The sequence below is a fragment of the Schistocerca cancellata genome, chromosome 2 (genome assembly GCF_023864275.1).
Source record: "Schistocerca cancellata isolate TAMUIC-IGC-003103 chromosome 2, iqSchCanc2.1, whole genome shotgun sequence".
NCBI classification, from domain to species: Eukaryota; Metazoa; Arthropoda; class Insecta; order Orthoptera; family Acrididae; genus Schistocerca; species Schistocerca cancellata.
In genome coordinates, this window is record NC_064627.1 from 398349001 (window position 1) to 398376004 (window position 27004).

The window sequence follows — 27004 nt, forward strand, 5'->3', positions numbered from 1 at the left end:
CAGGACTAGCACTCTTGAAAGAAAGGGTATTGCAGAGAAATGACTTAGCCACAGCCTGGGAAATGTTTCCAGAACGAATTTTTCACTTTGCAGTGGAGTGTGAGCTGATATAAAACATCCTGGCAGATTAAAACTGTGTGAAAGACTCAGACTTGAACTTGGGACCTCCGTCTTTCCAGGCCTGTGCTCTACTGACTGAGCTACCCAATCACAACTCATGATCCATCCTCATGGGACAAGATGAAGTAAAGCTGAAAAATGAAGGGGGTGGGGGGGTGTGGGGGGGGTGGGGGGGGGGATGGGCCGAGAGTCATGCTTATGTAGCTCAGTTGGTATCACACTTGCCCGTGAAAGGCAAAGGTCCTGAGTTTGAGTCTCAGACTGGCATACAGTTTTAATCTGAAACGAAGTTTTAAATTAGTGATTGGCAGTTCTGTGACTCGAAGAAAATTGTTACTTGTCAGTACACCTGGAGGAAGTCATAATGGTTTCTGTGGCAGTATGACGACGTAAAAGGAAGTGCTTGGCAGTACAGAGGTCACATGCATTAACAAATTTGTAGGGTGATATGGCACTGACAAGGAAATCTGATGTAAAAGGGACAACAGGTAGTCAAAAGACTTGCTTGCTTGCTTACTGATTAAAGAACAGGAGCCTGTAGATAACTGATCAGTTACATCCCAGTTCTTTCCTTCGCTATGTGTCTCCTCTCATTTAAATTTTAGAGTGTCCTTTGACCCCACTGGCTTCTTTACATATGCTCTATACTTCTTCCTACTCTCTGTCAACATTCTGCATCTCTTCAAAGAACTGCCTTAAAATTCAATATTTGTTCTTCAATTTTCATCCCATTCAGCAAATGGCTCATAAAGACCCTTTCTGTATCATATCTAGAGCTTCCTTAGTTTTTTACTATTGAACACTAGATCTAAATCAATATCATTAAATAGAGATGTTCACTTTAAAATAAGTTCAGAGTTTTGGAGTGTCATCCAATACACATTTATAGCAAGAATTAATTTATTCTTAGTAATCATGCACTGGATAACCCACCCAAACAGCTGAGTGTGTTAACAAACTGGTTTCAGGATTCAGGGAGTGAGCCAGCCCCAGATCGAATCTGCCTTGCAGGTTGGCAAGAAGGGCTGCCTGTATGTGGCTTTTAGGCCATTTTCCACATCCAACTAGACATTTAGAAACCATTCTCAGATCTGAACGTGAGATGTACTCTACATACATAAACTAAGGGAAAGGCAACCACTTACCTATAGAAGACTGGCACATAGCACACAGAAACACTTAACAGAAAGCAATTAACACTAGTTTCCAAGCTCTCGCTCTTTTTCTAGAGAGAGTCAACACATTAACACCCAAACACCCAAATTGACATGCTTGCAGTAGCAGCGGACTTTTTACTGAATATTGATTACTGAAAACTGTTGCCTGGGTATTCGGAGATGGGGTCGATGAAGGAAAGAATGCATGAGACCAGGAAGTGTGAGGCAGGTCTTTTGAAAGATGACTCAGTGGCAGCAAATCAAGATGAAAGGAGTGCAGAGGGTAAAGCACATAAAGGATGGAGAGAGGGAGTGGAGGGGAGGAAAAGAAAGGAAGGTGGTGGTGAGGAGGGAGACAGGGAGGGAAGAGGGGTGGAAAAAGGGGGGGGGAGAGTGGTGGAGAAAAAGAAGGACAGAGAATGAGAGAGAGAGAGAGAGAGAGAGAGAGAGAGAGAGAGAGAGAGAGAGAGATTTACTCTAGAAGCAGACAGATGGGGTGCATAAATTCCATCCTGGGGGGAGTGGTGGTGTCAGGAAAGCAATCTGAACACCAGATGTCACTAACATAAACAAAAACCGTGTAATAAATGCCTACTCCAGAATGTGATGTGAAAACTCAGGAGAGTAGAAGAAGAAAAACATGTTTTGCATCCGAAATCCTTAGTTTGTTTGCTTTGTATGGTCTGTTATTTTATTATTCTCTGTGTCAAATTGGTGACAACTTGGCATGAATTTGAATGTGACAGCAGGTTTACAAATGTTAAACTTTTTCTCAATGAATATATGACTACATTTTGGGCATTTACATGACTGGATTTTTGCTGTACTGTAATCTCCAATGAAAATTAACTAATTTAACAATACCATTCACAGATATTATCTGTTCAGAAATTCAGCTCTAGGACAGAAAAAGTTGTTAAGCACAACTAATTTAAATTTGTTTTTACCTCGTTTTTTTTTTTTTTTTTTTTTTTTTCTTCTCTGCTAGAGAATAAAGGTGGAAGACAGGATAATGTGCAAGACAGAGATTACTACTAAAACATGTTTTCGCCTGTCTTTAAGTTCTCGGGTTTTCAAATCTCATCTGATGCAGTCCCAACAAACAGTCTTTCCTTCTCATCCCATAAGGTAACTCTCTCCTGACCCACAGTTCTGGGTGACTTTCCCAATAACTATCCCTTTTCCTAGACCTCTCCTGTCATTTTCCTAGAGCTCTACAGTCCTTTTCCTTCACCCTTCTTCCTTCCCCTTCAACCATTCTGCCTGAAGAAGGAGCCACTGGCTCTCTTGTGCCATGTGCCACTAGAAGTTCTTGAGCATTTCTGTAATGGTTTTGCATTTACTAAATAATCCCATCATAAAAATGCACTCTTTCTGGGATTCTCTCTCTCTTCTATTAATACTACCTGGTAAGGATCCCAAACTGATTAGCAGTGCTCAAGAATTTGTGTCAGAAGTGGTTTGTAAGTCATTTATTTTGAGGATGAATTGCACTTTCTTAATATTTGCCAATGAATCTCTACCAGGGATTTTTATCACCAATAATGTAATAGAGCAATAATAGGTCTCTCTGCCTATCTGTGCACAGTATGTTACAATCATTTATGCACAGCATCAAATGAGAGTCCTTGCACCAACTGTTGATTGTCTGCAGGACTTCCTGCATTTCGTTGCTATCAACTGGCATTGCAAACTTTCTATACACCTCATCATCAGTGAACAGCCTCATGGAGCTTCCAACATTATTTACTAGATCATTTATGTATATTAAAACAATAATGGCATTGTAATATTCTCTCAAGGTACTCCTAAAATTGTAAATGAGAATGAATTGCACTTTTTTCCAAATACTTTCTGCCATTTATTCCCCAACATCCACTGCTGCCAGAATTCACATAATTTCTGAGTAATATCATAGGTTTCTCATTTGGTCCAGATGTCTTTACAATGTTGAGCAATTTTAGTAAACTTTCTATTCTGTGATCAATTACCTCAATATAGTAATCACCAGTACTGAATGTATCTTGGAATACAAGATTCAGTATTTTAGCCTTTTCTCTGTCATCTTTAGTTTCAGTGCCAGTATGGTTGCTGAGTGACTGAATAAATGATTTCACCCATTTATTGACTTTATTATGACCAAAATTTTTTAGGTGTTAAGCCAATGTGTATTACCAAACAAGAAGTGATGGGAGCCTTTTGATGCTGCTCACCTTAAAACAAAATCAAAAACTGGAACAGTACACTCTCATGATCTTCTATATGCTCAATTGCACTGCTTTGGCAACCTGTACTAAATTACAGTACCATCATCATTTCACATGGTTTAAAGGCATTGTGTCTTGCCTTCAGCATGAAAGAACCACCATTATGGTACGGGGTATCAATATTCCACTGTCATTAATGGGTATTCTCTGGAAATAATCTTTAGTTTCAAGAATTTAGGATACACTAGAAATTTATCACTGTACATGGAGATCAATAAAAAAGCGGTGGAGAGCAGCAGCTGATAAGATGAAGCCATGGAAAAGGATTTAGAACAACAATTTACTAATAACACATGCCAGTTTCAAATACACTGTAAGTTTGTGAACAGGATACTTCTACAAAGCAGTAATGCTAGAATAACTGCTCACCAGTTCGAAACAAAAGATGATCAGTTTTTATTGTCATTATGATGAAGTAACAAGTTATAAAAACCAATGTTCTAAGGTGCCACACACTCATAATTATTTCTTAACTACCAGCTTTGATCCTCAAATACATAGCCCTTGAGCATATATCTAAGACTTCTTGCGTGGACACTTTGGTGAAGTTACACACTCATTTAAAAGACAAATTACATACTTCAAAGATATATATAAAATAGATCTGAAGTAAACTACCATCATGCTTAGTGAACACATATTGTCAAAAGAATGAGTATATATCACCTGGTCATTAAAATCAGTATCCATGACACTGAGAAGAAACAAAACAATTCTCAGAATAAAGAGAGAATAGCTGTAGCCTGGACATTTCCATCTTTATAGGAATGAACTGAAAATCTACTCATCAATCACTCCTAGAAATGTACATTTATAAGGATGAACTAAAACCAACAGAATACCTAGAGTTGATCACTGATAAGAGATGACAAAAGAATAAAGATTAAAAAGAATTAAAAAAGAACACTAAATATAACTGACTGTAAGATACAGGGTTATTACGAATGATTGAAGCAATTTCACAGCTCTACAATAACTTTATTATTTCAGATATTTTCACAATGCTTTGCACACACACATACAAAAACTCAAAAAGTTTTTTTAGGCATTCACAAATGTGCCCCTTTAGTGATTCGGCAGACATCAAGCCAATAATCAAGTTCCTCCCATACTCGGCGCAGCATGTCCCCATCAATGAGTTCGAAAGCATCGTTGATGCTTTAAACTGTGCATATCATTGCCGAATGGAGTTAGCAGTTGGTGGATCTTTGTTGAACTTCGTCCTGAAGTGTCGTTGCACTGTTATGACTGACTGATGTGAGTGCATTTCAAGCACGACATACGCTTTCTTGGCTCCTGTCGCCATTTTGCCTCACTACGATCTCGAGCGCTCTGGCGGCAGAAATCCGAAGTGCGGCTTCAGCCGAACAAAACTTCATGAGTTTTTCTACGTATCTGTAGTGTGTCGTGACCATATGTCAATGAATGGAGCTACAGTGAATTTATGAAATCGCTTCAATCATTTGTAATAGCCCTGTATATAACACAATGAAAAATCCAGGAGAAAATAATGACACTGTATGGAAATGATGGATTGCTACTCACCATTCAATGGTGATGTTGAGTCACACACAGGCACAACAAAAGGATTGCTAAACCAGTAAAATTTCAGCTAAAATGCTTTCTTCTGAAATAGACAACACACGCACACACGCACACACAAACACACACACACACACACACACACACACACACACTCTGGCCAGTGAGACCAGATTGTGAGCAGCAATGAATGATGGGAGAAGCAATCTGGGTGGTGCGGGTAAAGAGGAGGATGGGAAGAGGAAGGGAAGGGGAAGACCAGATAAGACAGCAGTTAAAAGATTGTGCATGTGTCAGTGAAACAGAAGACCGTGCAGTGATGGAGTGGGAACAGGGAAGGGAAGAATTGGATAAGGGACAGTGGCTAATGGATGTTGAGGCCAGAGGGGTTATGGGAATGTGGTATATATTACAGGGAGAGTTCCCACATGTGCATTTCAGAACAGCTGGCATTTGTAGGAAGGATTCAGATGGTGCAAGCTGAAGTGAAGAACAGAATGTTGGGCAGTGTGCTCATCAAATGGATGGTCCAGTTTGTCAATGGCTTTTCAACCGGACAGATTGCTTGTTGGTTGTCATGTCCACACAAAACACAGCACAGTGGTCAACAGTTCAGCTTGTAGATTCCATGACTGCTTTCACAGGTAGCCCTGCCTTTGATGTGATAAGTGATGTTTGCGATCAGACTGGAGTGTGTGGTGGTGAGGATGTATGAGTCAGTTCTTGCATATAGATCTATTACAGGGACACGAGCCATGAGGCAACAGGCTGGGAGCAGGGGTGAAGCAGGGTTGGATGAGGATACTGTGCAGGTCTGGTGGATCGCAGAATACCAATGTGGGAGGGCTGGGAAGGTTAGTGGGTAGGATAGTCCTCCTTTCAGGGCACGACGAGAGGTAGTTGAAACCATGGCAGATGCTGCTGAGTCACAAGGGAAATGCTCCTTTGTGGTTGGTCATTGGAACTTAAGGAAATGGTGGGTGACTGGAGAGAGAAGGCATGGGAGATCTGTTTCCGCACAAGAATAATTTCGGTATGTGAAGGCCTCATTGAGACCATTGGTATATTTTGAGAGCGACTTCTTGCCACTACAGATGCAACAGCCACAGGTCGCTAGGCTGTACGGAAGGGACGTTTTGGTGTGGAATACGTGGCAGCTGTCAGAGTGGAGGTATTGCTGGTGGTTGGTAGTTTTAATATGGATGGAGGTACTGATGTAGTCATCTTTGAGGTGGAGGTCAAAATTGAGGAGGTGGCTTGTTGGACTGAGAAGGACCAGGTGAACCCAATGGGAGAGAAGGTGTTGAGTTTCTGGAATAATGTGGACAGTATGTCCTCACCCTTACCCAGATCAAAAAGATACCATCAGTGAATCTAAACCAGGTGAGGGGTTTGGAATTCTGGATGGTTAGGATGGATTCCTCCAGATGGTCTATGAATAGGTTGGCATAGGATGGTGCCATGTGGGTGCCCATTTCCATACTCTGGATTGTTCGTAGGTGATGCCTCAAAGATGAAATAATTATGGGTGAAGATATGGCTGGCCATGGTGACCAGGAAGAAGGCTGCAAGTTTGGAAACTGTCGGGAATTGGGAATGGAAGTATTCAATAGCGACAAGGCCACAGGCATTAGGGATGTAGTGACAGGGAAGTGGCACCAATACTGATAAGCACAGCATGCTGTGGTAAAGGAACAGGAACTGTGGAGAGTCAGTAGAGGTAATAGTTGTTGTCTTTCATATAGGAGGGTAGGTTGCAGGCAAGCAGGGCACCCTGAGATAAAGGAACAGCAACTGTGGAGAGTCAGTGGAAGTTATGGTTGTTGTCTTTCATGTAGAAGGGTAGGTTGTGGATAATAGGTTCAAAATGTTAGTGTAATAGAGCAGATATTCACTCAATAAGGGCACAATAACCAGTTGCAAAGGGGCAAGGAGTCCCTCTTGAATTATATCAAGGTCTCACCAGGGACTTCAAAGGCCAAATTTACTCTCACAACCTTGTACAGCAACACATCTCCTGTGCCTTACCTCTCCAGTCATCTAGCAGCCCCCAAAGTCCCACCATCTTGCCAGAATGGAGTATTTATCTCATGACTCAGTGCCACTGAGTACTGGAGCAACTGAATCACATTCTCTGCCAAGGTTTCAACTACCTCTCATTGTGTTGTGAAATGAGGAACGTCCTATTCACTAGTCTCCCCGCCCCTCCCACAGTAGTATTCTGCTCCCCACTGAACAACATAAGGGCCAGTTTCCACATACTTTAGACGTTTACATACAAATTTAAGACATTTATTTAAGTATTAAGTGAAGAATTTAGGTTGTTTTCATTACACGCATATTTAATAGTACTGCATCTACTTGGAGAATTATAGGTTTTAAGTTCTATCTTATATTTCCTTTCAAAACGCGTAAAGTACGTATTGCGCATACACGATCTAAGGCCTAATTTTTGGGGTATACAAGTTTTGATTTTTAACATTAGTTTAATTGCATTACTTTACTATATTAATAGTATACATGTATATTAGTGTTCCACATAACTTAAGTGGCTTTTGTCATCTGTAGCTAATAGAATATTATTGTTATTGCCTAGATAAATTTTGTAAAAAATATTGTAAACAACCATGAGAGAGAAGTGTTTGAGCTGCCATAGGAAAGTCAGTTCTGGGGTTCTGTGCAGCTGTTGTGACAGATGGTTACATTGGGGTGAATGTAGTGGCATGGGAATTGGGGAAGTAAATTGGTCTCTTCCATGGTATTGCAGATTATGTTCAAGGGATAGGAGATAGGAAATAGTGGAACAGGAAGGGAAGATTAGAGTCCTTCAGGCTGAACTGGCTAGTGCTAGGGAGGAGGGTGAAGACAGGTGGGAAGTGGTAGCAAGGATCAGGGGCCACAGAAAGAGAACAGTATCAGACACATTCATCATTGGTTTGCCTTGCTACCTCAATCAGCTAAGGAAGAGGCTCAAGTAGATGTAAGTGTAGTCAGCAATCAACAGACTCTCACTAGGAAACCAACTGTTGCAAAAAAAGTAGAAAGTAGGAGGAAAGTTCTGTTGTTAGGTAGTAGCCATGGAAGAGGTGTGGGCCAAATTTTGCAGGAAAAATTAGGTGACAGGTACCACGTCACAAGTATTTTCAAGCCCAGTACATGTCTTAGCCAAGTGATAGAGGATGAAGGATCATTGTGCAAAGGTTTAACAAAGCAGGATCGTGTTGTGGTACTGGGTGGAGCGGGAAACAGTACTGATAGGAATCAGGGTTTCAATATTGAGTGAGACTTGGTAAAAATACCATCTGCAACAAACCATACAAATGTTGTCTTGGTTCATGCTTTCATGCGGCATGATCAGCCCAAATTGAACAGCTCTGTCAGGAGGGTCAACATGGAGCTAGATCAGCTGCTTCGGGCGGCTACTTTGTCAAGCATGGGTTTGGTTCCTGTTGATGGTATTGGTAGGAGGTACTTCACAAGACATGGCCTGCATCTCAATAGGAAAGGGAAGGGTAAACTGGCTAGGATGATATCAAAATCTTTGGGGGGGGGGGGGGGGGGGGGGGGAGACTGAAACTCATGGGAGTACTTATTTAGGCTAAGATCAGTATCCAATCATCCTACACTGATTGAAATTAAGCTAAGTGAAAAGTTCAGACAGGCAGGTACTAGAGATGTGAAAATATCACAAGAGTCTCATAACAGTACAGTAAAACATAATGCTGGTATGTCACAAGATTCACATAAAAGCACAGTAAAAAATAATGTTAATATATTGCATCAGAATATCAAGGTATTAAAAAACAAAGTAGATGAGCTTCTTGTTTGTATAGAAGATTTAGAAACTGAGGGTGGAAGAGATGTACTATGCCTGTCTAAACATCATATAGTCACAGGTATGGAAATGGTAAATGTAGGTGGATATAAGCTTTTAGCTCATGTAAGTGGAGACACTATGGAGAGAGGAGGAGTTGCCATATACGTTAAAATCAGTCATAGTCTGAAAAATTTGGAAACTAAAAAAGTTTGTGTATAGTAACACACAGAAACATGTGCATGTGAGCTTAAACTAAATAAAGGCACTTTTATAATTGTAACTGTGTATAGGTCCCCATTGGGAAATTTTCAACTATTTTTGAAAACCTTGGATTCTTTGTTGAGCTACCTGTCAGACAAAGGAAAGGAAATTATTGTTTGTGGGGATTTCGACATAGATTTTCTGAAAGAGTCAGATAGAAAGCTTGACCTTGAAGTATTACTTGGTTCTTTCAATTTGACATCATTTATTGATTTTCCTACTCGGGTGGTACAGGAAAGCAGCACACTGATAGATAATAGTTTCATAGACCAAGATAAATTTAATCAAATAAAAACTTTTCCTGTTAAGAATGGTCTGTCTGATCATGATGCACAGCTAGTTACAGTATATGATATAGCTCCATACAGTAATGCAAAACAGTCCTCCAAAATAGTGCGTTCCGTTAACGATTTAACAGGTGTTCCGTTAACGATTTAACACCTCAAAATTTAAGGGAAAGCTTGCAATGGTTAGACTGGGCTGAGGTGTACAGGGAACATGATGCTAATTTAAAATTTAACCTATTTCGTGATACGTTTGTGTGTATATTTGAAAACAGTTTCCCTAAGAACACAGTGAAATATAATTGTAAGAAACCATGTAAAAAATCATGGCTTATTAAAGGGATAAAAATATCTTGTAAACAGAAAATGGAAATGTATCTTATAGCTAGGAGGAGGAGTAATGATCCCGAAACAATGAAACATTATAAAAACTACTGCACTGTATCAAAAATTAAAACAATTTGGAATATTGTGAAAAGGAAACAGGGCAACCGTGAGCACAGGAAGACTGTATTTCTATCAAACATGATGAAAAGTTTGTTGACAAGAAGTCAGAAGTAGAAAACATTTTTAATAATCATTTTTAAGTGTTGTAGAGAAAATAGGTTCCAGCTATTCATTAGAACATGCAGTGCAGTATATGGAAGAGGCAGTACCTATGCAATTTGATAAAACTGAAATTCAACCCACCTCTCCTACTGAAATTAGGAAAATAATAATTTCACTCAAATGTAAAAGGTCACATGGAATTGATGGCATTTCCAACAGAGTAGTAAAAGCTTGTTCCCAACAAATAAGTAGGATTCTCAGCCATATATGTAGTAGCTCACTGAAACAGGGAATTTTGCCAGATAGACTGAATATGCTATTGTTAAACCATTGCATAAAAAAGGGGATAGACCTGATGCTAACAACTACCACCCAATCTCACTTCTGACAGCTTTATCAAAAATTCTTGAAAAAGTAATGTATTCAAGAACAGCATCACATATTTGTAAAACTGAAGTACTAACAAAATGTCAATTTGGTTTTCTGAAAGGTATTTCAACAGAATATGCTATACATGTTTTCACTGATCAAATATTAAATGCAACAAATAACCGAACATTGCCCACTGGGGTATTTTGTGATCTCTCACAGGCTTTTGATTGTGTGAATCATGAAATTCTTCTAGATAAGCTTAAGTATTGTGGTATGAGTGGGACAGTGCACAAATGGTTTAATTCATACTTAACTGGAAGAATGCAGAAGGTTGAAATTAACAGTACAGATAGTCTACAAAAACCAGCAGAGTCCTCTAATTGGGGAGGTATCAAGAATGGTGTCCAACAGGGTTCAGTCTTGGGTCCCTTATTGTTCTTAATATACATTAACGACTTGCCTCTCTATATTCATAAAGATGCAAAGTTAGCTCTTTTTCCTGATGATGCAAGTATAGTAATCATACCTAAGAAGCAAAAATCAGCTGAGGAAATTGCAAATAATGTCTTTCGGAAAATTATTAAGTGGGTCTCTGCAAATGGTGCTCACTAAATTTTGAGAATACTCAGTTTATACAATTCTGTACAGTAAATGGCATAATATCATTGATAAATATATACTATGAACGGAAGTCTGTTGCTAAGGTAGAATGCTCAAAATTTCTGGGTGCATGCTTTGATGAGAAATTGAATTGGAAGAAACACATTGATGATCTGTTGAAATAGTTAGGTTCAGCCACTTACACTATTAGGGTTATTGCAAATTTTGGTGATAAAATTAGCCTACTGCGTCTATTTTCATTCACTGCTGTCATATGGCATCATATTTTGGGGTAATTCGTCATTAAGAGAGAAAGTATTCATTGCACAAAAGCGTGTAATCAGAATAATAGCTGGAGCCCACCCAAGATCACCTTGCATACATTTATTTAAGGAACTCTGGATACTCACAGTACCTTTGCAATACAAATACTCACTTACGAAATTTGTCATTAATAACCCATCTCAATTCATAAATAACAGCAAAGTGCATAGTTACAACACTAAAAGAAAGGATGATATTCACCATTCTGGATTAAATCTCACTTTGGCACAGAAAGGGGTGAATTATGCTGCCACAAAAATCTTTGGTCATTCGCCAAATAGTATTAAAAGTCTGACAGATAGCCAAACAACATTTAAAAGCAAATTACAAGAATTTCTGAATGACAACTCCTTCCACTCAATAGATGAATTCTTAGATGTGAAGCAGTAACTGTAAAAAATAAATAAATAAAAATAATAATTAATTAATTACTTATTTTGTGTAAAGAAAACTTATGTTAAAGTGACATGTTCCACATAATTAAGAAATGTCGTATTCACGATCTATGGAACAAGGATTAATGTATGTATGTATGTACACAATATCCTTGTTCATCCCTACTCCATCCCTGGTCCCAACCCATTGCCTCCCTGTAGTAGATCTAGATGCAAGAACTGACCCATACATCCTCCCACCACCACCACCTACTCCAGTCTGGTCATAAGCATCACTATCCTATCAGAGGCTGGGCTACCTGTGAAAGTAGTAACATGAAGCTAAACTACAACCACTGAGCTGCATTACACATGGGTATGACAACCACAAGCTATCTGTCTGCATGAATGGCCACTGACAAACTGTGCCCAAGAGACAGCTGGACCACTCAGTTGCTGAGCACATTCTCCAACACAACATTCTTCACTTCAGTCACTGCTTCAAAGCCTGTGCCATCTGGATCCTTCCTGCCAACACCAGCTATTCTGAAATGTCCGGTGGGAACTCCACCTGCAATATCTCCTGCATTCCTGTAAACGCCCTGGCCTCAATCTTTGTTAATCATTATCCTTCATCCACCCACCGACTTTCCTGTTCCCACTGTAGCACCAAGCAGCCTTCTATTCCACCAACAAACTGAAAGTCTTTTTACTTCTGTTCTTTTACACCCCCCCCCCCCCCTCCCCCCCCCTCCACTCCACCCCTCCTCAATTTAACCTGTCGTCTGCACCTAGCTGCTATGCCTACTGTCACAACCAGCACTTCACTGTCTCTCAGCCCTACACTGCTATCCCTCCCCTTCCCTGGCCCAGCCTCCTCCTTAACCCCACTACCCATATTGCTTTTCCTATCATGTGGTGTTGCTTGCAGCCTGACCTCCGTGGCCAGAGACAGTGATCATGGTTGTGTATGTTATGTTTGGGTGAATGTGTGTGTGTGTGTTTTATCTATTCCTATTTCAGAAGAAGGCCTTCTGACCAAAAGCTTACTCATTTAGCAGTATTTTTGTTGGTGCCTGTGTGTAACTTACCATTTCCAGTATAGTGAGAGTAGCAATTTCATAATACTGTAAGATAAATAAATTAATGACAGCAAGGTATGAAAAATAAAAGACTAATATGAAAAGGAAATTAAAGAGGAGCTTATCAAAATGCAGAGAATCCTAAGTGATATGGAGAGTACATTAACACTGAAAACTGCCATATACATGAGACAGTCAAAATCACAAATATCTAACATAAAACTTCCATGGAGTAACAAAGTGAACAACATTGAATGCTAAGCTTTCATAAACAAATATCAATAAGATTATAACACCCTGAAGAAAAATACATGGTATGGTAAAAATGTGTTGAAAATCTTTTGAAACAGATGACTTGTAAAATTCAAAGATGACACAGACCTGAAAAGAAAGGACTGTGCCTACCAGAGAACAACTATTAATTCAAGCTAGGCTATTAGGCAAAATGCACAAGTATGTGAAAACAGAAGTCAATAACCACCATGGTATGTCTCAGTTAAGGTTCACTGTATAATATGTGCTGTAAGTGATCTAATGTTTCTGTAGTTTTATTTTTCTGTTTCTTTTCTCCTGATTTAATCGTCAGGTATAAATGTCAAAAATTAAGTCTTACTGGTCAGTTACAGATCATTTCTCTGTTTAAGTGTGGTGCTTTTGTCTCAATTTTTGTAAAAATAGTTGTTGGAAAAAAGACACGAGGCCATGGGCCAAATTGGTAATGGAAATTTCATTTCTCCTGTTTCTTGGTATTTTTGTACACCAAATGGTAGAGTTCAAAGAATCAGTGCCATGCTTATTTTATGTAAAGAAACCATTCTCTCTCATCCTCAGTGAAATGCAGCATATTTAGCACCACATATAGTTTACTAATTATGCTACTACTCTGGCCAAAAATTACACTTTATATCACACACTTGTTGTATTGTGTCTGGGAAAAAATTTAACTGGATCATTTTGTTTAGTTTCATTCACTGTCATCAAACAATTTAACAATTTGATGGACTTCACATCTAATACAAAAAGTTTTCTTAATGTAACAGCATATAACAGAGTTAGATTTTTTACTTAAAATGTCAGGAGGTTGGTAAAAGAGTTGTTGTTGGAATTTGTTGATGAAACTGTATTTATACTGATGGAATTAACATCTAACACATAAAGCTTTCATAATGTAACCACATATTACAGAGAAGTTAGAGGATTCGACTGCTGAGCTACTTTTTGGTTTTTACTTAATACATCAGGAGCTTGGCGAAAGAATTGGGTGTGGAATTTGTTGATGAAACTGTATTTATACTGAAACAGAATGCATTTACTCAAAGAACAAAAATTGCAAAAACATTCCATACTTGGAATAGCTATGGGTGATGAGAGCATTTAATTCTTTACATTCCTGTAAGGAAATCATTTTTCATGCAATGACCAGGAAATTAAGGATCCTCAAATGTTTCAATAACAAAGTTAAAAATATACCTCATGGCCACTATTATAATTTATCAGAATAATTGGAGTCAGGAATGTAAGTTCTGCCTAACTTTAATGTTTGTATCAAACAAAATCTTGACTTTGTCAGGAGACAGACAGCTGACAGCAGAGTGTGTAAAGTAATGCTTTGTTTGAAGTATTAGTTATAAACAGCAACTGAGTAGTATAAAAGAAGCAGCAGTAGCTCATTCCACACTGTCTGTCTGTCTTCTAACTTATATATACTAAGTAATCCAGAAGTAATTCCCAAAATAATCAATGTTACTGGATTAGAACTAGTTGTTCTTGGTATACTTTCCTGAAGTAACCAGGAAAGGCTGTTTCTGCCTGGTAATATACAATTCTGGCTGTACAATAGCTGTTTTATAACACATACAAAAAAAAATGAATGCAGTGAAGTCTTGACTATACTTGCTTATGATCCAAGTGTCTTATAAAATTTATAATGTTTCTCCTATGTATCATCACTGTTGCATTATCACTTAGAATAATCACAATTAACAGAAAGTAACTATTACCTCTAATTTGTATCTTTTACTTATCAGCTTTTGTAATTGTCACTGTCAATATATCACTTTTTTCTATGAATTTTAATTGCTTAAAGATTTGGACTCACAGAATTTTACAGTCATCTTACAGCCTTCTGCTGTGAATCACTACCCATACACCCTGTCTGAAAGAAACGTATAATTTCAAGATGATTATATTCCAAAACTTAGCCCACTAGCTACAGGTGGATTGCTTAATATTTGCCTCAAATTTGTCACTGAGATAGAAATCTTCTTCCCATTTATATGATATGAGTTGCCTTGATTATTTTTGAAGAAAGTCTCAGTAACAACCTTGAGGCCTTTGACAAATAGACTCTTCACTACGTCCAATTTGTTGGAAGTTCAAGCCCAGCACTGTGATTACAAGCCTCCACATCACCACTCTTTAGCAATGGGCTCAGCAGTCACTATTCAGTCAATATCAATGGACTGCATTCTTTCAATAACAGTTACAAGTCATTTCAAATAATGGGTTCTGAAAATCTTGAATATATAGTCACAGTGACAAAATTCTCAATAATGTACTATTCTTTTACAGTGTAACATGCAAAACCAGGTAAGATACTCAAAGCTTTTGTTGCTCTGAATGTCATCACTTCATAGTCCTTCAGAGCACAGTGCACATTAAGTGTCACCATTTGTCAGTGCCACCACACATATAAATTTTCATTAAAGATATGAAAGCATAAAATATAATTATCTTTGTATATTACTGTAGATGAAGTTGTCTATTCCACACCATTTGTTTCATTACACGTTAAATAACTGACAGTGAAAAGTGGCAACAATGTTCTAGTAATAACAACAAATGCACAAACAGCTTTGTTTAACCACATGTCAATAAGCATTTAATGATGCAACTGAAACATTTGGTAGGGATGTCTAATACAATAAATGGACTTTAGTATGTTAAATGCCTACTTCCTATTTCAGCTGAAAAGTTTTGATTCTTGGTCTAATAACAAATATTATAACTGATAAACACTATTGTTTAAAGTCAGTAAAATGTTAAAACACTGTGGAATGTAAACAACAGAAGAAATGAGATAAAACTTCCTTTTATGGGAAGGTAGCAAGGGATGGATACAAATAGAGAAAATCAGAAACAAGAAATGAAATGAACACAGCCCTTTTCTCAAATGATATTCTGCGATTCAATATTCCTAGATTCCTTAAAAGTGTTTGACACAGTATTCCACTGCCAATTGTTAACGAAGGTTTGAGCATATGAAATAGGTACTCGTATATGAGAATGGCTCAAAGACTTCCTAAGTACACTGACCTCGACAGCAAATGTTCATCAGAGACAAGGGTCTTGTCATGAGTACCACAGGGATGCGTGATAAGTCTGCTGTTATTGTCTTCATACATAAATGATCTAATGGATAGAGTGAACAGCAACCTGCTCCTGTTTGCTGGTGACGCTGTGGTGTATGAGAAGGTGACATCAGAAAAATTTAAGTTAATGCAGATGAATAGGAAAAGTCCTATAATGTTTAAATACAGCTTCATTAGTGTACTGCATGACACAGTCACATCTATTAAATACCTGGATGTAATGTTGCAAAGCTACATGAAATAGAATGATCATGTAAGGGCTGCAGTAGGAAAGGAGAACGGTCTAGAGCACTAGTGTGAACTGTTTGGAATCCCCATCAGATCAGATTAAAGGAAGACACTGAAGTAATATATGGGTGGGCTTCTAGATTTGTGACTGGTAGGTTTGATCAAAACACAAGTATTATGGTGATTCTTTGGGAACTCAAATGGAAATCTCTGGAGGAAAGGAAACGTTCCTTTTAGGGGAACACTATTGAGAAAATTTAGAGAACCAGTATTTCAAGCAGACTGCAGAATTATCCTAGTGCCACCAACATATATTTCACATAAGTACAATAAAGATAATAGAAATTAGAACTTTTACAGATGCATGTAGAAGGTCATTTTTTCTTTACTCTATTTGCATGTGAAAAAGGAAAGGAAGTACTAGTAGTGGTACAAGGTACTTTCGGCCCCTCACCATATTGTGGCTTCCAGAGTATGCATACAGATATAGATCGATATCGTACTGAAGCATAGAAAATCTGTCTCAGAAAGAGTGTCAAATGGATGCAAAATGAGGTATAAAAGAGGTAATAAATGTGAATTTACATTTCACAACAGTATAACACAACATTTCATATTTCAGTTTCATTGTGTCACCCAGTGCCACCAATAGCAAGCAACTGGTTAACCAGATTTTGATGCATCCATTCATTTTGCAGCTCTTTGTAATTTTCAGCACAAAAGGAAATATTAAAAAGTGTAGAGAGGGCAACAAGAATACTTTAGTGGAAAGACATGGTTTTTACAGAGTTATCTTGTATGCTATGCAACAACAATCAAACATTTGATTATTTTATTGGTAACAGTGATGACCTGCACTCCATGTGCTTGCATAATTGTATATAAACATTTTAATTTGCAGAGAACCTGCTGCTTTGCAAGTTATATTAAATTATTCAGGAATTACTTAAGAAGTTTATTTCATTCATGTGCAAGTATAGTAAATAATAGTTGAAAAGAAGTGCGTAACATATCCCGTAGTTACGTACATTTATTTTACTAGGTGGGGGTCTGCAATTTCAGCGTACAGATAGTCCAATAATGTAGAGAAATGCGTAATAAGTTCTGCATTTGCTTCAAAATGTTGACAGATTTCAGTTTTCTGCTTCATGTCTGAATGTAGTTTGCCAAGCACTTTTGTACTGGTCATTAGCTACCATTCTAACAACCATAATCCATAAAGTATTCTCTCCACCTCTTTCTCTTGCTCCCCCCCCCCCCCCCCCCCTTCCTCTCTGGCAATAAGCATGTTGTAAGAGAATTGTGCCTCATAGAAGAATTTACAGAATAATGTTCAGATATCAATGCATTTAACTGACTCTCTCAGATTTAATTCCTGTGACACATGAGTGAAGAGATCTAGAATCCTGGTTCTGAAGTAGATATTTAAAATATTAAACAAAAATATCTGAATAACAATATGTACAGCAGAAGAAGGGTATAAAAGTGTGCCAGCAAAAACTGAGGCAAATGAGCACAGTTAATAAAAAAGGCAAAAGACTCATATTGCTCGGTTTTATAATAATTAATGGTGCCCCACTACCCCCAAACCCACTTCTTTGGCAGACATGGTGAAGTATATATCACACACAAAGTATTTGCTCCATTTTGCTCCATATGAGGCAACCACTGATTTCAAAGTTTGAGATTTAGACGTATTCTACTCTCTATGCTTCTATCAGCAGCCATCCAAGAATTGGTGTTGTAGCGTCTGTCTTCTGCAATGATACTTACTTCAAGTATACTGAACATTCTTTATGAATATTTGATGACTTTACATACTATACTAAGCTTTCTTACTACTGCATTTTTTATGCTCTATCCAAAAAGGAAGACAAATTCTAAAATTAAATACACAAATAGTTTTAAAAATCAATGCACTTTAACTGTATTAATTGCAGCAAAACTACCAACAAAAAGATTACAATTCTAGGGTAGTGAGATTACTGTGTTTGATTATTTGCATGGAAACAGAACAGAGAATATTATGTTAGAAATTGGAAGAGTTTGAAAACTCTGAACAAGAAAGAATTTTATATGATGTACGTTTTAATGTGAGAGAGATATAAGAGACACAAATTCAGCCTTGTACGACAGATGAAGATGGAAACCTGTTGCTAAAAGATACAGAAAAGAATTCTACATCAGAAATTAGTAGAGAAAAATAACAGAAAATACATTGACTACATGACCACATTGGGTGCTGAAACCTGCAGGTGAGGAAAAACAAATAAAAATCACTATATAACTTTCTTCACTTAAGATAAAGTTGTTGCTCCCATTATGCATGTGCATGAACTAAAAGATTAAATTGTTATAGCAAAAATATGTACATAATAAAAAGAAACACAGCCATAGCTTCAACAGCTCACACACAACTCAATGATCTCTCACTGTGCTGTAACACCTGGAATATTAATGACATATTTTCTTGTCAAGAAAGCACACAGTTCAATCAAAAAATTCAGATGAACAGCACACACCTGTACAATGAAGAAAAATAGTATGCAACACATAACAACACACCAAAATCATATATGTATCAAAACATGTACGAAGAAAAAAATTTAAATCCATGATTGTGTGATTCCTGACCAATCATATTCATCTACTATAATGTTACATGCATATATTACTATACTACCAAATATTATGTGTTAAAAATGGGTTCTGCAGAAATTAATTTCACAGATCATTGTTTACACAATTCAAAATTATATGAGTACCCTATGTACAAAGTAAAGCACGTAATATAAAACAGTGTGGAAGAAACAGATGTTATTTTGAAACAAAGAAGGCAACAATGTAGATAACCTATTATAATAAACTGAAATATGCTTCAGTTTCCGAGAACTGATTCTGTTGCTTTCCAGAATTATGTAACTGATTCCTGCTGTCTGTTGCAAAACTGTACTATGTATTCAGTTACCTTTATGGACGGGGGTGGGTGAGGAGTGAGCCTGCCTCCAAGGAGCTTGAGATGCTCTCCGACTGCCTAGGGGAACGAGATACTATAAGTTCCACTTGAGGCTCCTGTTTTGACTCTGCGATGATGTCATATACTTCCTGGAAACTTTTCCTTGTAAGGAACGACCATTCCATTCTATAACTTCATCACCTGTTAAAGAACAACCAATGTGTGTAAAAATTGTATAATGTCACAGAATTTTGTGTGTCAACTTAATACAATAATTCTGCAAGTGACAGACTATTCATTTGTGATAATTAAATTAAACAAGAAATGAAAGAAAAATACAGATCTCCACATAAGATACGTAATTAATAAGTCACTCAGGCTATTATACGCCTAATCATATACTGACATATTCATCATACAAAGCAAAATAAATAAAAAATAAAATAGGAAGCTGTAAGTTTATGAGACAGATAATCTGTAATTTTGCCCACAAGGTTGACAAATACTACAGTAATGAACTACACAATAAAATTGTGAAAAACTAGTACATGTCAATAAGAGTGCATATCTATTTCATTTTTACACTTTCCATATACTTATAACTGATTATATATAACAAACAACAACTATTACTTGAAACTTCCTGGCAGATTAAAACTGTGTGCCAGACCGAGACTCGAATTCGGGACCTTTGCCTTTCGCGGGCAAGTGCTCTACCAACTGAGCTACCCAAACATGACTCATGACCCATCCTCTCAATTTTACTTCGGCCAGTACCTCGTCTCCCACCTTCCAAACTTCACAGAAGTTCTCCTGTGACACTTGCAGGACTAGTGCTACTAGGATATTGCGGAGACATGGCTTAGCCACAGCCTGGGGGATGTTTCCAGAATGAAATTTTCACTCTGAAGTGGAGTGTGCACTGATTTTGAAACTGCCTGGCAGATTAAAACTGTGTGCCAGACCGAGACTCGAACTCTGGACCTTTGTCTTTCGTGGGCAAGTGCTCTACCAACTGAGCTACCCAAGCACGACTCACAACCCGTCCTCACAATTTTACTTCTGCTAGTATCTCGTCTCCTACCTTCCAAACTTCACAGAAGTACTCCTGCAAAACTTCCAGGACTGTAATATCCTTTCTTCTAGTAGTGGTAGTCCTGCAAGTTTTGCAGGGGAACTTTTGTGAAGTTTGGGAGGTAGGAGACAAGGTACTGGCGGAAGTAAAATTTTGAGGATGGGATGTGAGTTGTTGTTTGGTTGCTCAGATGGTAGAGCACTTGCCCGCGAAAGGCAAAGGTCTCAAGTTTGAGTCTCGGTCTGACATACAGTTTTAATCTAACAGGAAGTTTCAAAATCAGCGCACACTCCGCTGCAGAGTGAAAATTTCATTATGGAGACATCCCCCAGGCTGTAGCTAAGCCATGACTCCGCAATATCCTTTCTTCCAGTAGTGCTAGTCTTGCAAGTTTTGCAGCAGAACTTCTGTGAATTTGGAAGGTAGGAGACAAGGTACTGGCGGTGGTAAAATTGTGAGGACGGGTCGTGAGTCATGCTTGGGTAGCTCAGTTGCTAGAGCACTTGCCTGCAAAAGGCAAAGGTCCCGAGTTTGAGTCTTGGTCCGGCACACAGTTTTAATCTGCCAGGAAGTTTCGAAATCAGTGCACACTCAGCTCCAGAGTGAGAATTTCATTCTGGAAACAACTATTACTTATTGGTGTTGACCTTATATGGTGTTATTTTTTGCAGGATGTTAATTAATACAATTTCTTTGGGAAACATCTTTCAAAAGCTGTAATACTGCATTAAGAGTTACAAAACAAGCCATGTTTAATCATTATATCATATGTTCAGTGATCATTCACTTGCGATTTTCATGACAGGAGTGTGAGTTGTGAGATGATTTATATGATTTTACATGTGAAACTCCTAAATATGTAAAAAAGAGACAGGTGGTCACAGTGGGGAAAAATGTTACAAATGATTCATGAGTTTAATGAAAGGAAATACATGGCAACAGACTGAATTAAAGGTGAAACTAGGCTTAGGCAAGGCTACAAGCAACAAAATATGAATCGTGGACAGAACAATAAGTAGCTTATCAGGAATTACTGATAGTAGGAATTAACATCTAGACCAACATTTTCAACCTATTACCCAGAACCTATCCTCCTATATAAAAGACACCAACCATTTCCTCCACCGACTCTCCACAGTTTCTGTCACTTTACCACACGGTGCCCTGCTCGTCACTGTTGATGCCAGCTCCCTGTACACTAACATTCCTAATGCACATGGCCTTACTGCAAATGAACACTACCTTTCCAGACGCCCCATGGATTCCAAACCAACAACTTCCTTCCCAGTTGCAGTGGCCAACTATATCCTCACCCACAATTACTTCTCCCTTGAAGGCATTACCTACAAACAAATCCAGGGTACAGCTATGGGCACCTGCATGGCACCATCCTAAGTCAACTTATTCATAGGCCATCTAGAGGAATCCTTCCTAAAAACCCAGAATCCTAAAACCCCTCACCTGGTTCCGATTCATTGATGACATCTTTGCTATCTGGATTAAAGGTGAGGACACCCTATCCACATTCCTCCAGAAGCTAACAACTTCTCCCCCATTTGCTTCACCTGTTTCCAACAAGCTACCTTCCTAGATGTTGACCTCCACCTCAGAGATGACTTCATCAGTACCTCCATCCATATCAAACTTAGTAACCACCAGCAATACCTCGTCTTCGACAGCTGCCACCCATTCCTTACCAAGAAGTCCCTTCCTTACAGCCTAACCACCTATGGGTGTCGCATCTGCAGTGACGAGCACTCCCTCTCAAAATATACCGAGGGTCTCACTGAAGCCTGCACTGGCTGTAATTATCCTCCCAACCTTGTACAAAAACAAATCTCCCATGCTTTATCTTTCCAGTCTCCCACCACCTCCCAAAGTCCCACAGTCTGGCCACAGAGAAGCATTGCCCTTGTAACTCAGTACCATCCGGGACTGCAGCAACTGAATTACATTCTCTGCCAAGGTTTTCATTACCTCTCGTCGTGCCTGAAATGAGAAATGTCCTGCCCACTATCCTTCCCACCCCTCCTACAGTGGTATTCTGCCATCCACCAAACCTCCACAATATACTCATCCATCCTTACACAACCCCTGCTCCCAATCCCTTACCTCATGGCTCATACCCCTGTAATAGACCTAGATGCAAGACCTGTCCCATACATCCTCCTACCACCAACTACTCCAGTCCAGTCACTAACATCACCTGTCCCATCAAAGGCAGGGCTGTGTGTGAAACCAGTCATGTGATTTACAAGCTAAGCTGCAACCACTGTGCTGCATTCTATGTAGGCATGACAACCAACAAGCTGTCTGTCCGCATGAATGGCCACCAACAAACTGTGGCCAAAAAGACAAGTGAACCACCCTGTTGCTGAACACACTGCTAAACATGATATCTCTCATCTCAATGACTGCTTCACAGCCTGTGCCATATGGATCCTTACCACCAACATCAGCTTTTCTGAATTGCGCAGGTGGGAACTTTCCCTGCAATGCATCCTCCATTCCCATAACCCTCCTGGTCTCAACCTTCATTAGTCACTGTCTTCACCCATCCAGCCCCCTCCCTGTTCCCATTACAGCATTACACAGCCGTCATTTCAATGCCACACCCAGTCTTTCTAATTTATTTTTATTTATCTTCTTTCCACTACTCCCCCCCCCCCCTTTCTCTCCTGCCCTCCATCTAAACTGCAGCAATTCACTGTCCGCCACCCCCACCATACTATCCCTCCGCCTCCCCACCCCAGCTCCTCCTTACCCTCAACAGTCGCCATTCCCATCATGCATTGGTGCTGCTGCTTGCAGTGTGGTTTCAGTTATCTGAGACTGTAGACATGTGTGCAAGTTGTGTTTGCGTGAGTGTGTGTGTGTGTGTGTGTGTGTGTGCATGTGTGTATATGTGTCTGTTGCTGACAAAGGCCTTAATGGCCAAAAGCTATAATTGTGTGAATCTTTTTGTTGTGCCTACTGCAACTCAGCATCTCCACTATATGGTGAGTAGCAACTTTCCTTCTCTCATATTGTAGGAATTAACATCTGGCAGATATCCTATTAGAAATGAAAAACAATGGAAATATAGAGTGTGCCAGCAATTATCAGAAACAACACAGCAAACAAAGTCAAAAGAGATAAAAGCAAGAAAAGGGTGTCAAGACTGTCTTAACAGGAAAGTGCAAACGTAAGATCATTTAAACAATGAAATTTCATAATTATTTTGAAAATCATGATATTTCAAAAGGATGTATGTAAATGGGTCTTGAAAGAAACATGAAGTTTAATGCTACCCCTCAATCTACTTATTTCCACAACATATTTCAGATATTTAAACTTCCATCATCAGTCAGCTTTATGTGCTTTAATGACATGTATATGTTCTGTTACAACTTTGTGGTAACCTGTGGCACTGCCTACTAGAGCAAGACAAAAAAAAAAAAGAAAAACTACTTCAGTACAAAGCTCACAGCCACACCTAATAAAAACTGAAGAAACTAAAGATAGTGTCTAGTGTGCGTGTGTGTGTGTGTGTGTGTGCGAGAGAGAGAGAGAGAGAGAGAGAGAGAGAGAGAGAGAGAGAGAGAGGGTGAAATGAGTGAGAGAACAGAGAACAAGAGCACAGTTTTGATTATGATAGAGAATGTTCTATGTAAGTGAAGTACATTTTTGAGATGTTAACAATTTCATCACAATGACACTGAGGACTAAATCATGAATGTACTAATGGAATATTGAGGATAAAATCTTCAAAGTTGCTAAGAGTGATTAATGTTCAACAGAAGTCCAAATAATAGTCCTCAACTGCGTAAATCAGTTCATATCATACTCCATTCTGTTGTTTCTGCAAGAGTTAGAGTGAAATTTCTTCAGAATCCAAAGAGTCTAGAAGCAGTGTCGAAATTCCTGTAAAATTTATTCAATAGAACTAAGAAAAGTTGGCAGCAGAAGGTGTTCCAATGTTAAGCTTCATCTACGATTTATTTGGAGCCATTTTGTGAATATTATTTAAAGTGAATAATATCTGAGAGCTATACTAATTCTTAAGAGTACAGATAACCCAAAACAGAAAGTTCACTGAAAAACCAAATATGAATGCCAAATCTGCACAGCCATCTTATTGTTGTATACTATTTTTGCATATTTATTACACAGAGAATAATTACTAATGGTCAGGTACTCAGAGGAAAGGTAAATTTAAACTGATACTAAAAACAAAAGCCATCTGTAAAAATTATAAACCTTAAGTAAATAACCATAAATAACCCTTTACTTCTCTCAGGTGTTCAGCTGATTTGTTGATTCCATTTAATGCATAAAAGTTTGATGACTGACTTAACTATCTTCTTCACACGCTTCAAGCCACATTCTTGTGCGTATTCACTACCAACCGAACTGTGAAGTACTGTTGGTGTTGCACCACTGTTTATAGCCAAGTTTTAATTTATGGGACCCATTACATGCTTTGATTATCATCTGTTTTCTCCGGGCCTGCATTGTTATTCTGTGAAATGCAATATCTCAGCATATTCCAGCTGTGGCGGGTGAGACGACTGACAAGATCTTGAAAAACATGTTGTAAAACCTAATAAATAGGGATGGAGGTTTCAATTTAAACAAGGCCTGGGATCCAGCATTAAATTTATTAAGATCATGCCAGCCATCTCAGCCATCAGAGATGACATTGCAGAGAAAATGTGCATTTCACAGAATAACAGTGTGGGTTCAGAAAAACAAATGAGCATCAAAGGTTGAATGAGTTGAACTAGGCTAAAAATATCAATGGGATACCAACAATACTTCACAGTCTGGTTGGTGTCAAAGCAGTAAGTAATCAAAAGAAAAAGCTAACAGCACTAAAGAAGATGGCTAGGTCAGTCATCAAAATACTGTGCATAAAATGAAATAGATAAATAAGTTGAAACCATACTATTAATTTTTTACTTTATCCATTCTGAATCCAGATTTTAAAAACACTGGAAATAGTATTAAGTAGTTGTAAAGCTTTTTGGATACTCAGAGCAGCTGAATTTTAAGCTTCTCTCCAAATGAGATGCTGTGCCAAAAAACATACAACTTGGATAATTCAGACACTATGATATCTGTATCAAATGGTGGGTATAAAAATTAAAATATAACAAACACTGCATCAATTAAACAAAATTTATAAATATTTTTTTCAGTTCTGAGGGCCAAAAAATATTTGGACATTTACAGAAAGTAATATAATATGTTCCACAACTGAAGAAAGAAATTATTGTCGAAACATTATTGTGGTTGCAAAGACAAAATTTTTCTCTAATTGGGTTTTATACACATTTCATAAGTGCTCAGTTTCAGACTGTCTTTCCAGTGAAGCAGAAGTATTAAGAAAGCCATTAGTAAGCTACTAATCAGGTTGGTGTCATTTCATTGCTTACATATTGTACATATTACCAATGGGCAATAATCCTCTCTGACAAATAAGCAATCAGTTTTGTACCGAGAAAGTGATATATTATGCTTTGTGAGTAAGAAGTTGCAGTTTGTAGCCTGCTGTGAGGAAGGTATGGATAGACTGTTACGATTTATGTGCTCTATACATTTAGGAATTAAAGTTGTGGGTGATATTTATGATAGTGGTGATATAGAAAATACATTGTTACAATGATAGGATCTATTAACGTTTAACTGCAATGTGGGCTTTGAAAGGATTAAGCTAGTGACCCCAAATGTCATTAAAAACCAGTCTGCCTGACTGGTATGATGATACACATTAAATAAACATGCAGGAAAAAAGTTATTATTGCAGCTCGCATGAATGCACCTCTATAAGAGTGATATCACATACTCTCAGTACATTTTATTTATCTACCTGCTACACAATGGCTCTTCTCTTAATGAAAATACACTGTTACACAAGTTTTAATGTCCCTAACGGGGAACGAAACTGTATAATCTGGTCCAAATCAAACAGTAGCCCATGACAGATGATCAAAAAACAATGGCTTAACTACTAACAGACTCATTTAGAGCATAATGTATTATGTACAGTTCTTAAGAAAACACAGAGTTACTGAGATGAAATGGGAAGTCATACTGCTTTCACCACAGGATACTAAAACTACATAAAAAATTCTAGAGTGGTCTTATTCTTAGATACAAAAACAATTTCATCTATTCTGTCACTGTTTTAGTGTAATAATTTTATCTACAGAGAGACTTCAATCTCTGAATCTTCAGGTGAGCAAATAACTTTTATAGTCAATTTATTTTTTGCTGTGTAGCACATGACAAAACTCTGAGCAACACAGGATGTAATCACAGCTGGTGTTCCAACTATGTTCAACAGGGGGTGAAGCAAGCTTAACTCCAAGTAGTAGACCAAATGCAAATCTCTCATAGAAGTAAAAAAGTGGGCACTCAAGACAGCATATGGCATACATGTTTGCAGCAGACAATGAGATAAGAGTTTTTAATGAGACATTAGCAGATAACAAAGGGTGAAATATGATACCTCACTAATTGTTTCACTCAAGTGGTAAATGGAAAATCCTGTGTGGAAGGCACACACTTAAGTGAATAGAACCACTCGCAATTGGTTATGGTGCTCTGCTGTGGAAGCAGAATACTGTAATTCACCTTTGAG

At 38.2% G+C, this 27004-nt stretch overlaps 1 protein-coding gene across 1 annotated transcript in view; it reads right to left on the reverse strand.

Annotated features, from left to right (window-relative positions):
• Positions 1–27004, reverse strand: part of LOC126161827 (regulating synaptic membrane exocytosis protein 2) — a 1269779-nt gene that overhangs the window by 766830 nt on the left and 475945 nt on the right. The window contains 3 exon segments of the mRNA XM_049917929.1: positions 19317–19386; positions 19388–19461; positions 19464–19505. Coding sequence (XP_049773886.1) covers positions 19317–19386; positions 19388–19461; positions 19464–19505 — 186 coding nt within the window.